A 13,902-nucleotide genomic window follows, 5' to 3' on the forward strand; every position below is an offset into this window, starting at 1 on the left:
GCAACCTTCACTCTTTTTTCAGAATGACTAAACAAGAGGTTAGTCAACACTGATTTTTAACCTGAATTTGAACTCAGGTAGGCAGACAGAATGTTATCAGCTATGATAAGAAAATTAATTTTGACTCATTATGACATGGAAGATCATTGATGTTGACAGTTCCAAATCAATCTTGCCAGCTGTGCTCAGTTTCATACATTGAATGGTTTCCTGTGACCTTTGACTTGATTTTCATCCCTTCTCTTTTATACTGCTCTGAATATTTGAAAAGAAATTCTGAGATATTTAGGTGGCTTGAAAAAGTAAAGGTAGTGCTTCTTCTGAAAAAAATTTAGAGTGTGAAACTCCTTTGTATGAGTTCTAATGAAAACATTGGTGGGTACATTAAATATATAGTTCATTAAAGTTTGCAAAGCGCTTTATACACACCTCATGTGACCCTCACAAGACCTAAGTGCTATTATTTTTCCATTTTGCAGATTTGGAAATTATTTAGACTGAGAAGTTAAGTGACTTGCCTGGGAGGCAAAGCACATATGACTTTTCCCCAGTGACAAACGGAAAATAAAGCTACTCAGTCAAGCTCAACAAGAGGGCAAACAAATACATCATCCTCAGAAAAATTAAAGAAAAAAGACCCGAGGCAAACCAAAGTAGCTTCTATTTCCTCTTTATTACTGATCTAGAGTCGACGATGGGATCATACATGTCCCAGACACAGTCTCAGTTACATATGATGAAGGGAAACACTCCAGGGAAACCCAAAGAAAGGAACGGCATCCCTTTTGGTCACTGTTTCTTAGGGCCGTTCAGCATAATAGGAGAAACCTCTTAGGACAATTCCTTAAGTATAATTCTCACCCTGATTCCGCCAAAGGCACATTATGCTATGAGAACCACCCCTGTGCTTTGGCCGTGACAATAACATGAAGATTTAGGAAACATTCTCTAACAAAAAAAACTGATAATCTTCTTAAATGGCAATCAGTGAACTCCAGAAAGAAACAAGAGGCAGAAAACAAATCTTTGAAGTAACTCACATCCTTGATGTAATTCATTTCTTCTTTCAGCTGGTTAGTGGACCAACCATATACCACCATTTCTTTCTGTTGGTTTTGGTCAGATCGTCGAACCACACCATAAACCACACCTTGGGGGAGTTTCTTGGTAGATTCTCCATTGACTAAATCAGGATGCTACAAAAAGGAAAATGGTAAAAATACTATGGGCATTAGTAATAGTAAAAATACAAAAATAAATAGCAAAAACAAAGTAAAATAGGTAAAGAGTGAAACTGCAAGAAAATATTCATGATTATTCACATCCTGTCTTGATATTTACCCTTAAAAACAAAACAAACAAAACCCCAATCTGAATTACATATACTTCCAGTTGTTGTTCAATCATGTCTGACTCTAAATGACCCATTTTGGAGTTTTCTAGACCAAGATACTGGAGTAGTTTGCCATTTCCTTTTCCATCTCATTTTACAAATGAGGAAACTGAGGCAAACAGGGTTAAGTGACTTGCCTAGGGGTCACACAGTTATTCAGTGTCTGAGGCCAGATAGGAACTCAGAAAGATGAGTCTTCCTGACTTCATGTCTAGTGCTCTATCCACTGCATCACCTAGCCGCCCTTGCATATACCATTCTCACTCAGACCAACCTCTCTCCTGTAGCACTCAGTGAGGTTACAGAATCAAATACAACATCACAGATTTAGAGTCAGAGAGACCCTTAGAAGCCATCAGTTCTAGAAATTAGAAATTAGAAAAGTCAAGCACAGAGAGGTTAATGTGACTTGTCCTAGGTCACACAGCTACAAAGGATCTGAGGTAGATTTTGAATCCAGGTTCCAAATCCTGATTCCAAATCTGTTACCCTGCTACTCTCTACTGTCCTTTCTTTGATTGCTCTGCATGAAAATGTCAAGACCCCTTATCGCTGTTCTACAGTAGTATAATCCTTACCATCCCCATAAATCTCCTAATTATGACTGGGCCATCTCTAGTTATCCCGATCTGTGACTGGCCACTGGACCCAGAAAGCTCCAGAAGAGAAAGTGAGGCTGGTGTCTTTGCACAACCCTGCCTCATTTAAGTCTAATTCAATTGTGAGCCATAGCATCACCTTCCTAATGTCATGGTCTTCTTTGAGAATGAAGGACAAACCAAAACCTAATTATGTCACCTACTCAAGATCCTGTGTCAAGCCCAAATAGTACTTAAAGGGTTGGATTTGTTTAACTTGCTTTGTACAATCTCAGAGATCCACTGAATATGAGACACAATGTGCCCAATACTCTGCTATGTTCTATAAGAAGGTCAAGACAGTAACAAAATCAGGTTTCAAGCTGATAGAGATTTGAAATATCATCTTGTGCACCCTACTCCGCTCCCATTTCCAGATGCCCAGATGGAGGTCCAGAGAAGGGATATGACTGGTCTAATAGGGTCACCGCATTCCCTATCTTCAAGGAATTTTCCATCAATTCAAATATGGCAAGACTGACAAACATGAACTAATTAGGTAACTATCCCCAAAGAAGAGTTCTGAGAAGGACCTATTTTTGCAGAAGTATAAAACTATGCATATAATATCTCCATACAATATTGGATTTTTTTAATATGTTGTTTAGTTTTGCTGAACCAGTTTCTCTTTTTAATCTTTCTTGTAAGAAAAGACTCTCTAGAAAGGGAAGGAATACACTGGGAGATATAGGTGATAAGCAAATAAAAGACAAAGTCAGTTTTTAAAGCAGGATTGGAACCCGGGTCTTCTTGATTCCAAATCCAATGACTTATGTACTATATGGCATTAAAATATTATCAGTGGTTTATCCCTTATGGGATCAAATATCTGAGAATAGGATTTGGTAGAAAAAGCAAAATTGTCTATTTAGTATTTTTCCCATGTTGGTCTCACTAACATGGCATTTTATATTAAATTCTATAACTTTGATTTTAATATATCTTAAAATCATATTATTCCCATTACAAATTTTAATTAAACTAATTTAAATTGATTTTTCAAAATCTTAAGGTTTTTAAAAAGAACTTTTCTATTTCTTCCCCTCTCTCCTTCCCTTATTAGAAATATACATGAACACTAATAGAAGGCAAATATATCAAGAGAGGTTTCTGGTGACATGTCCCAGGGAATTTGTTCTTGGTCCTATGAAATTTAACATATTTATTAATTGAAGGCATATATAACTAGCATTCTTATTAAATTTTCTAATGTCATAAGAATTGGAAAGATATCTAATATACTGGATAATAGGATACAAAAAGATTTCAATAAGACAGCTAGAATGATAGGTTGAATTTAATAAGAGAAAATCTAACATGGAGAAATGTGTGATTCTATTTCTTGAATTTTTAAAATTCATCATCACAGATACAAGATAAGGAAAGTGTTTACTGATGACAATTTATGTGAAAAACATCTAGGAGTTTGAGTGGACTGCAAGTTCACTATCAGTCAAAATGGCAGCAAAAAAAAAGCATTAATGAAGTCAAAATGTCCAGAATTAGAGGAATTATAGTCTAATTATCCTGGGTCCCCATCAGATTCCACCTGAAGAATTATCTAACATTTTAGGAAGGACATGGACAGATTTGAGGGTATCCAGAGAAAGTGACAAGGCTGGTAGGGGAACTAGAGACCATCACATGATGACCATTTGAATAATTAGGGTCTTCAATATGGAGAAGGCTTATTGGGACAGACTATTTGGAGGACTGCCACACACAAAAAAAGAGGGATTAGACATATTCTGGACAAAGACCTTCCCAAGACAAAACTAGTAGCAATGGAAAGAAGTTGCTTCAAGATATTTTGGCTCAATGTAAGGGGAAAAAAGCTTTCTATAAAGACTGGTAGAGGCTATCTTGGGAGATAGTTTCATATTACCAAAAATCCTCAAACCAAAGTGGAATGGTCACTTGTCAGGGATTTCAGAGGGAATTTCTATTCAAGTCTCTCTTGAGTTAAGTGGCTTAAATTGTCTTCCAAATCTTAGTAAATGTCAAAGTCCAAATGATTTCAGAATAAAGTCTGCCAGAGATTCCGCCCCCCCATTTTAAAAAACCTGATTGCCTAGTTTATTTAAATTAGCAGCCTACTGCCACACGTGTCATATTAGCAGATTCATATTAGTCATTATTATAGAAGTACAGGCTCCCAATATTTCTGATCATGTGGTCTTCTCTTGAAAAAACTTGCATGTCCCTAGAATGAGGGTTTAACACAAGTAGTTTGTACTTTCATGAAACCCACCTATTATTTAATCTTAGAAATCTATCAGTTTCTTTTTATAATGTATTATCTTTATCTTATGTTTTTATATCAAAATTATTTCAGGATATACCCCCAAAATGGGGCTATTCATCTGAATTCCCCAATGGAATTCTCCCCAGTAACAATGAATACAATTAAACAAAACCTGACCCACCAAGTGATCACATATGACAGCATATAGGATTCTGCCTTTACAGTCCCCCCACCTTTCTCCCAAGAGTAGGATAGTGAGTTTATGCATCTGTTTTTCAATGCCAACACAAATCATTGCAATCAATCCGAATTCACCTGCCTCTGACCATGGACAGATACCTGGGATATGCCTCCAAACACCACTATGGACACCTGTGCCTCATATTCTTGTCCTTATATATTTTCATAGGACAAGAGAAAATCAATAATTCCTTTTTTAATTTTAATATGGAAAAATCAACTTTCATTATTTTCATTCAAAATTCCAGTATTTGGAGAGGTCTTAGCACAGCGCCTGGTACACAGTAGGTGCTTAACATATGTTTCTTACCTTCTCCCATTTTAGTATTCATTTACATCTTTGTAGCTTTTTTTATTGTTTTGTGGTTGCGTTTTCTTCACTGTGCATTGATTGATTCATGTAAGCTTTCTCAGGTTTGTCTGAATTTCCCCATTTATCACACAAAAGTATTCCATTATACCCACATCCCACAAATTAACTATTCCTGAATCAAACAGGACCAACTTTGTTTCCAGTTTTGTACAACCACACAAAGTACTTCTATAAGTGTTTTGGTACGTATAGGGTCTTTCTGTTTTTTACCTCCTTGGGACATATGCCTGGTGAGATCACTAAATCCAAAGGTTTAGTGATTTTTCTTGCATAATTCCACATTCCTATCCAGAATAACTGAAGAAAAAATCAGTTACTCCAAGACAGCCATAGCATGTTTGTCTCCCATAGGCCCTCCACCATTAACTTGTCCCAGCTTTTATGCTTGTTGCTAAATGTTTCTTAAATTGGACTGAATTTTCACATCTTTGCACTTTTCATAGGTGTAAGGTAAAACCTGCTTTAATTTGCCTTTCTCTTATTAGTGATTTGGTGCATTTTTAAATCTGGTTGTGGACAGTTTTCAAAATAAGAAATGCAAATTGTTCACATCCTTTGACCTATAGGGAAAACTAGTCTATTTTCCACCCTATAGACACTAAACTTGAGTGTGTGTGGAATGTAGTGATTAAGAAATGGACATTCCCAAATGACAACACATAATTAGGAAGAGGAAAAAACTAAAATGGAACTCCCAATGAAATTTCACATTCCAGGAAATGAAAAGCAGTTCTTTCAGTCACATACCCCACCTAGTTCCTGAAAAACAAGTTTGATGACATAACCCTCTGACCAACTTAATTTCTATAAATCCAAGGCATTTTGTGATCTGCTGATTCGCATACATTTACAGTAAGATCAGCACAGAGAAGCTTGTCTGTAGCAACTAGGAATTAATTTATTTTTGCTTCAATAAGACTACCCCCAAATGTATGAAATTAAAATGTAAAAACAAACCAGACATACCCCTGGCTCAAACGTTCTTAACCTGGGGTCCATAAACTTAAAAAAAGAAGTTTATAATTATTTCAATATAACTGATTTCCTTTACAGTCTCATGTTTTATTTTATGAATTTAAAAACATTATTCTCAGAAGAGGTACATAGGTTCCACCAGACTTCCAAAGGGGACACAGAAAAGGTCAAGAACCACTCACTGTTCTATGATTCCAGAGACCAGTGATGAAGAATATTCCCCACCTCTAGACAGAAGGTATGACATATACAGTTTTTGACAAAGCCTATTTTTTTAGTGATATGGGCAATATTTGCTTGACTATGCTTACTTATTATGGGGACTTTACTTTTTTTCCAGTGGTGGGAAAAGGTGAGAAGGGAGAAAAACATATTTTATAATTGAAAAAATTAAATTAAATTAGAAAAAAGATTCCTTACTCTAGACTGACAAATTATAGACCATTAGAGAAGGAAGGGGCCTTAGAGACCCACTCAACCAAATTCTCATATTTCAGATGAGGAATACTCAGACCAGAGAAATTAAGCGATTTGCCCAAACTCATAGTGATTTCAGGATGGACAGAGAGGATAGTATCACAGGAAGGGACTTAGAGAGGGAGGTGCAGTTTGCAGGTCTGTAATAAGGAAAGACAAATTCTACAGGTATAGAATAGTAAAGATCAGGGTTAATCGGCTGATCGCTTGGCCAAAGGTGATTTAGTAGAACTGCCTCTCTGAATTTCTATAAAGTGGAATGTGATCCCTCCCCTCAGGTCAGCCTTTCCAAATCTTTCAGGGCTCAGGCTCAGCTACCTCTTTAGAAGTCTTCCCTGATCTCCTCAACTATTAAGCTCTCTCCTACTCTTCCAATGACCTTGTATAACAAGCCCCAAATTTCCCTGACAGTTTCATTCCTTCCTCCTACAACATGGAAGTTGCCTCTGAGACTTAATTGGCCCTGATTTCCCATCCTGATCTTCCTTCCCCAGAAATCATGGAGTAAGCCCAAGATAAAGCTACCCCCCTGGGACCTCATGGCCCTGGCTTCTCTGAATCAGCTTTCCAGTCATCTAAGGGCATAAAAAGTCCCAGTCACTTAGAAACAAGGCCATTGGGACTTGGTGGATCCTGAATTTTATTTGAGTTGCTGTACCTGGCCCTGCTAACCAGACTTATTTTTATATGGAAATTGAGGGTGGGGGAAGGGAAGATAGTACCAGAGAAGTTAAGCACCACTGTATCCTTACTGTCTATCCTTGCTCAGTTACAGCAAATTAAATCTCCTTTTATTAATTGTTCAATGACTTCTAAGTGACTTATTTTGTCCCAACATTGAGCCTGAACTAAGAAAGAGATGCCATTGAAGTTATATCTCCAAAAGTTCACATTTCCTTATTTACACATATATTATAGTCTCCCAGTAGAATGAAAAATCCTTATGGGAACAATAGGTTTTTGTCTATCTCTGGTACACAGTACAGTGCCTTAATAAATACATGCTGAATTGTCTGTTTCTAAGGCCCTTAGGACTAAGGTGCAGATGGTGAACATTTACCACAATCAAGGAATACCTGGAGGATGAAGACCAACACAAAATATTTTTATATGTTGCAGAATAATAATGAATCACATTTACAACCTGTGAGTTAGATCATGTAAGTGTTATTATCCTCATTTTACTGATAAGACAACTGAGGCGCAGAATAATTATTCCACAGTCACATAGCTACCAAGCAATAGAGCTTAAATTCCATCCCTAGCTTTCTAACAGCTGGATGGCAGAGTGGGTAGAATCCTGAACCTGGAATCAAGTAAAATCTCAGTTCAAATCCAGCCTCAGACACCATCCGCATGACCCTGGCAAGTCATTTAACCTCTGCCCCAGTTTCCTCATCTGTGAAAGGAGAGTAATACTAGCACCTAACTATCAAGATTGTTGTGAGGATTAAGAGATAATATTTGTAAAGCATTTTACAAATCTAAAATTTTGATCATCATTATTATGTCCCACCCAACGTTTTTTCAGCCACACCACAATGACTCTTCTCCTACATAGTAGCAAAGAGCCCTCTTTATGTTTGCATTTCATCATATCCATGAAGTATCTAATGATACTGAGATAAATACTCTGAAAATGTGAGTTATAATAAATATATGTGACGAAAATACATGGTTTTCAACAGCAAAGACGGAGAAGGATCCAGGATGGCATAAATGAATTCCATTAGCCCTGAACAAACTGTGCTCAAATCAATACCAGCTTGGTATAGTAAAACTCTCTAAAGAAGTTACCAATTAAAGTTATCCCACACCATCTATTCAAATTTTAAGTCCTACCAATAGGCCCATAATTTTCAATTTCCTGCCTTACACATTTTCCCTTTAAGAAGTGTTTAGTACCACATGCCTTTAAAAAGAACTTTAAAATATTTTACAAAAGGAGTTAAGAGGCTATAGAAAAGCTACCCAAAATTGAACTCTAAATTACTAATTTCACATTTTATAGAGCAGTCTCTGCCTTCATTAAAGAGGTATGAATTCATGAGGTCCAAGTTAAACCCCAGTGCCCATTCTAGCAAGCCTATACTTGACTTCTGATCCATCTCACGGATGTAAAACACCTTTAATATGTGAAGTACTAAACCAGCTTGGACTGAATGTTAACTTGTTTGCTACACCTATACAGATAGCATGTTTAGAGTCTAGAAAGTTTAGTCAGAAGTCCTGCCCAAGAACAACCTTCATATTAAAACCTTTATCTTATAATGTTCCATACTGGCATTTCTTGAGCTAGGAGGCTACTTGGCCAAATTTCTAATAAGCTATAGCTAGATAGACAGACATATAGAGGCCATCTGCATGAAGTAACAGGATCTGGGAAATATTTTGGAGCCTCTAAGTATGAGACCAGACTCCTACCTCTATGCTGTGAACAATATATTTGCAAAGTCAGTTATGGCATGAATCATAATCTCTCTCCCTTTCTCCTTTATTTCTCTCCCTTACCCCTTAAGCAGCAGCATGGAATAGTACAAAAAAAATGAATTTAGAGACAGAAGATATGAGTTCAAATACCAGTTCTTCTACTTACTAACTGTGTGGGCAAGTCATTTAATATATCTGAACCTCTGGGCCTTAGTTTCCTCATCTGTAAAAAAAAAAAAAAATTAGAGGGTTGAAGCAGATGATTTCTAAGATCCCTTTTCCAGCCTTGGGGCTCTATTGAACCTATGAACCTATTATATATGCTCAAATATCTCAATATGAAGATCCAGAAGTAGAAGTAGCATCTTGCCTCCCCACCAATCATTGCCCTATATTTCCTAGCAAAAGAGACAACCTGGTAAAATATCACTAGCACATATCAGAGATGGAATTTTCTCCAAATGTGAGGGGAATCCTATATGGGCAGTGATTTTTGTAATGTTGTCTCTCACAAGTCTGCAGACCTGAGATGAGCTTCAGACTTCCTAGAGGTACTTTCAGCACCTAGTGTTTCTAGCCTGTATGGCCTCTGCTGGCAAAACATTTTTAAAAACTTACATACTATACACACACATACATACATACATACATACAGATATATGTATGTGTATGTATAGCCTTTTATAAATTTTATTAGAATATGTAAGCTTTATGCACAGGCTGTCTTTTATTTCTCATGGGCATGGCTGCTGAGTTACCACCAAATTAGCCATTTAGAGAGCATCTGCTACTGGAAAGTAGATAGGAAGCCTTGATTAGGCCTGCTTTATCCACAAGGCCCTTATGAAATCCCTACACTAACTCATCATCCCCTTTCTCCACTAAAATCTTACTTGGATGCTACTCATGTCACAGAGGCAACTCCAGGTTTTTAATGGCTATGCCAACAGAAAACATAATCTGACAGATTTTACCAAGTTGAAAAGTTCTGTTTATAGATTCAGAAATGTTTTCCCATCTGTTAGCTGTAAACTAATCTAGATAAGTACAGAGAAATACATGAGCAGAAAGTTAGCCGCCTTTACTGGAAGGTGTTTAATTCTCTCCCTACAGCAACTGAGGGTCTTTATGTTATAGGGGATAGGGCACTGGACTTGCATTAAGGAAGAACTGGGTTTATTTCCTGCCTTAGACACCTACCAGCTACTTAGATACCATAAGCAAATCTATCACCTTAACCTCTGTGCCTCAGTTTCCTCATCTGTAAAAATAAGGGGCTTGGATTCTTGAAAGTAATTTGGTATTATGCAAAGACAGTGGCTAAATTCTCCATATTCTTTCATCTAGGAGGCATATTTGCAAAGATGTCAGTGACAAAAAAGAAAGTGTCTCTCTACACACCAAAATGTTTGTGGCAGCATTCTGTATAGTGGCAAAGTATTGGAAAGAAGGTAAAAGTCCATCAATTGTGGAACATCTAAACAAATTCATATAATGGAATATTATTGTGCTGTCAAAATGAATGATGGATAAAGATAAGCATTGGAAGACTTATATAAACTAATATAAGTAAAGCAAGCAGAATCAGGAAAACAATATATATAACAACATTATAAATGAAGAAAATCATTCAAAAATCAAAATTGAATGCTATGAATTATAATGACCTTAAAGAAAAGATATGAGAAGGAACTTCCCTCTGCTCCTTTGCAGAGGCAGGACCCAATGGGTGTGGACAACGGCATGTAACATCAGACTTCCTTGGCATATTGGTTAGTTTTGCTGAAATGCTGGCTTTATTTTTCCTCTTTTCATTCTTTATTATAAAGGATGGCTCCACAGTAAGGTGAAAAGGGAGTAAAATTATATCAATTTATATCAATATTATCATATCAATCATATCCTATCCGTATCATATCAATAATATAAAATCATATCAATAAAATTATTGTAAAATGTTTTAAACATTTTTTTAAAAGAGATACTGAGCTCAATGGCCTCCAAATTTTTTTCCAGCTTGAAATCATGTTCCTATAAACTAACCTAGGAAGAAAATGTAATCTAGATGGACAGAGAAAGTACGCACACAAAGTTGCAATTTTCTTTTGAACAACTCAGATAAAAGTATCATTACCTTATCTCCTAGTCATTCCAGGAGAATGTAAGTCCCTTGTGGGTAGGAAGTGATTCTATTTTTTTAATCTTTGAATCCACAGTCCCTGTCTTGGCATATATAGTCAGTCTAATGCTTGTTAAATTGAATTGGATTGAACTAAATTAATTCAGAGCAGTATAGATTAGACTACATATCAGGCATTCTGGGTTCTAGTCTAAGTATTTCCACTATAACTGCGTGACCTTAAGGAAATCACTTGGTATCTCTGGATCTCATCTATAAAATTAAGTTGAAATAGGTGACTGCTAAGGTCTCCTCTAACACTAATATTCAAAGGCTGTAATAAACATGAGTTGACAGAGGGCGGCTGTAGTAACTCACTTCAGAGAAACAAAGGACAGAATGGTGGGTGAGCCCCCGCCTCAGTGACAGTGCCTCTTACTTCGAGCATTGCTATGCACTGAATGTTACAGTACATTGTGCACAAAGCACCTGGTTTTCAAGAATGTGCTCTGACCTGTTGTCAATGTTACCAAATGACTAGTTTCAAGTCATTATTCACACTTGACACTGTTTTGTCTCCTGTAGCTATGATGAATGTCACAGGAAAAGAGGTATTTCATAGCTCCCAAAGCAGGTTAAGTAAAGGACTAGGCTTAAAAAGGCACCTTTCTTGCCTCAGAGAAGTAAACAAGGCAGCCTTGGTGTTTTGGCAAGAGCCTATGTATGGATTTAAAGTATTCTGTGCTCATAGACTTACAGATGGAAGAGACATTGTTCAGTCATTTAGTCATGTCCACTTTTCCTGCCCCCATCTGGGGTTTTCTTGACAAAGATACTAGAGTGGTTTTCTTTCTCCACGTCATTTTATAGATGAGGAAACTGAAGCCAACAGGGTTAAGTAAGTTGCCCAGAGTCATACAGCTGGTGTGTTCAGATCTGAACTCAGGTCTTCTTGACTACAGGCCCAGTGTTCTGGCCATTGAGCCACCTGACTGTCTCCAAGGCAAACAGAAGTTAAGTGACTTGCCCAAGGTTACACAGCTAATGTCTGAGGTTAGATTTGAACTTAAGTCTTCCTGACGCTAGGCCCAGCACTCTAACCACTGAGCTATCTAGGGACCTTGGAAGTCACCTGATCCAATACCCTTATTTCACAAATGAGGAAAATCAGACTGAAAGAAGTTAAGAGACTTATCCAAAGTCAGATTAGAAGGCCTGAAATTTGAACCAAGGTCCTTTGACTCCACATGCAACATCTTTCCCTCTACATCATGCTGCCTCTAAAATCTAAGTTTTGCTAATTATTTGTGTGATCTGGGAAGCTGTTTAACCTTTCCAGGCCTCAGTTTCCTCATCTGTAAGATAAAGGATTAGAACTAGATGGTCTTTATGTTAGAGTTTCCAACTCTAAATCTTGCACTCTGACTTTTGGCCTGGCTGAAATCCACATAACTTCTGGGTATCTCATGAGATGAATATGGCCAAGTCTGTCAATATGTGCCTGATTAGTGAAGCTAATGTCTTATAAAGGCCAGAAAAAAATAGCTGTAGCAAAGCACAAACTGACTTTAAGTGGCCTAATTATATAAAAATGAAGAGGACTCCTTCCCCTGCAAAACATTCTCTCTCTCTCTCTCTCTCTCTCTCTCTCTCTCTCTCTCTCTCTCTTTCCCTCTCTCTCTCTCTCTTTCTCTCTCTCTCTTCCTCCTTCCCTCCCTCCCTCTCTCTCTCCCTCCCTCTCTCTCTTTTTCTCTCTCTCTTCTCTCTCTTAAAAAAGAAGTTTCTTTGAAAACCTTCAGAAAGAAGTAGTAACATGTTGTATGAACAATACTAATAGCTAGGCCTGAAAAATCTGGGGAAAGAGAAAAAGGAAAATAAGACCCAAATTAAGATTTAATAACTGTTATCTCTATATTAAAAACAAAACAAAACACACAGCACTAAGTAAAGAACTTAAAACTCATAGCTGATTTGAATGACAAAATTTAAATGTTCAAACCGCATTTTCCCAGGATGGTGGAAGACTCTCAAATGAACCTGGACCCATGTGACCTTATCTCGATTTCTTTTAACTTCCGTGTAAAGTGATTATGATATGTTCTCCTTCATGAAGCAGATGGACCCTTTTACCCTTCTCAGGGTAAAAGTAGTTATTTATATTAATCTTCCCTTCTCTGAAGCAATCCAACAAGCAGTTCTTGGGAAGCATTTTAGGAGCCGGAGACATGAATGAACAAACGAATGAATGAATGAAATAAAAAGCATTTACTAATTACTTACTATGTTCAAACAGGAGTATGTCCATGAGAACATAGGGCTATTTGAAGGTGGGCCCTCTCTATTAGGACAGAGAGTCAAAAGTCTTTTAGGCATTGCACATGGCACCGTCAATCCCTGTGAGACAAGGGATAAGCATTCCCCCAAAATGAACTCTGTTTTCCTTCAAGTCTAGTCAGTGAATAAAATTTATTAAGGACCTTCTATGTGCAAGACACTGTACTAAGCAACTTCACAGTGCTTTGCATGTGACAAGCACTTAATTTTTTTTAATTCATTCACTCATTCACAGCTGCATATATACACATACACATATAAATTGATGTATGTATATATGTGTGTATGTGTGTGTAAATATATGTATATATCTATATATATAATAGAGTTATTGCATCTCCTCCCTTGCATTTATTTTATTTTGTCAGTTCATTCTATTGGATCAGCCCAGTCAACTACAATATGGAAACTAGATTATGAGAGACACCATTGTTTACTTGGTAGCAGTCTATGATGTTAAATAAACATCAGTGTCAGAGTGAGGACAGCAGAAAGCTCTCATTCATCCATTATTGTTAAAGCAAAGAGAAATACAAAATGCCATTGGTTATGACTTTCTTCCTTCTAAGTTTTTACTATTGAATGAAAGTATCGCCCCTTCCATGCTCTCTCACTTTTTGAGTTTCCAGTGACTGAATACAATTAGCATCCCCAATACACAAACACACATACACATAC

General features: G+C 37.0%; 1 protein-coding gene across 7 annotated transcripts in view; it reads right to left on the reverse strand.

Annotated features, from left to right (window-relative positions):
* The window catches only part of MYZAP (myocardial zonula adherens protein), a 118,443-nt gene that overhangs the window by 84,014 nt on the left and 20,527 nt on the right, over nucleotides 1-13,902 (reverse strand). For 4 of the 7 annotated variants that reach the window (XM_072615715.1, XM_072615714.1, XM_072615719.1 and 1 more), the window contains exons 3-4: nucleotides 8,938-8,994; nucleotides 1,041-1,196 (exon numbers count right to left, since the gene is read on the reverse strand). In XM_072615715.1, the coding sequence (XP_072471816.1) occupies nucleotides 1,041-1,196; nucleotides 8,938-8,994 (213 nt within the window). The remainder of the gene's footprint in view (nucleotides 1-1,040; nucleotides 1,197-8,937; nucleotides 8,995-13,902) is intronic. The other 3 variants (XM_072615717.1, XM_072615726.1, XM_072615733.1) reach the window with 1 other exon arrangement.

The sequence above is a fragment of the Notamacropus eugenii genome, chromosome 1 (assembly GCF_028372415.1).
Source record: "Notamacropus eugenii isolate mMacEug1 chromosome 1, mMacEug1.pri_v2, whole genome shotgun sequence".
Taxonomy (NCBI): domain Eukaryota; kingdom Metazoa; phylum Chordata; class Mammalia; order Diprotodontia; family Macropodidae; genus Notamacropus; species Notamacropus eugenii.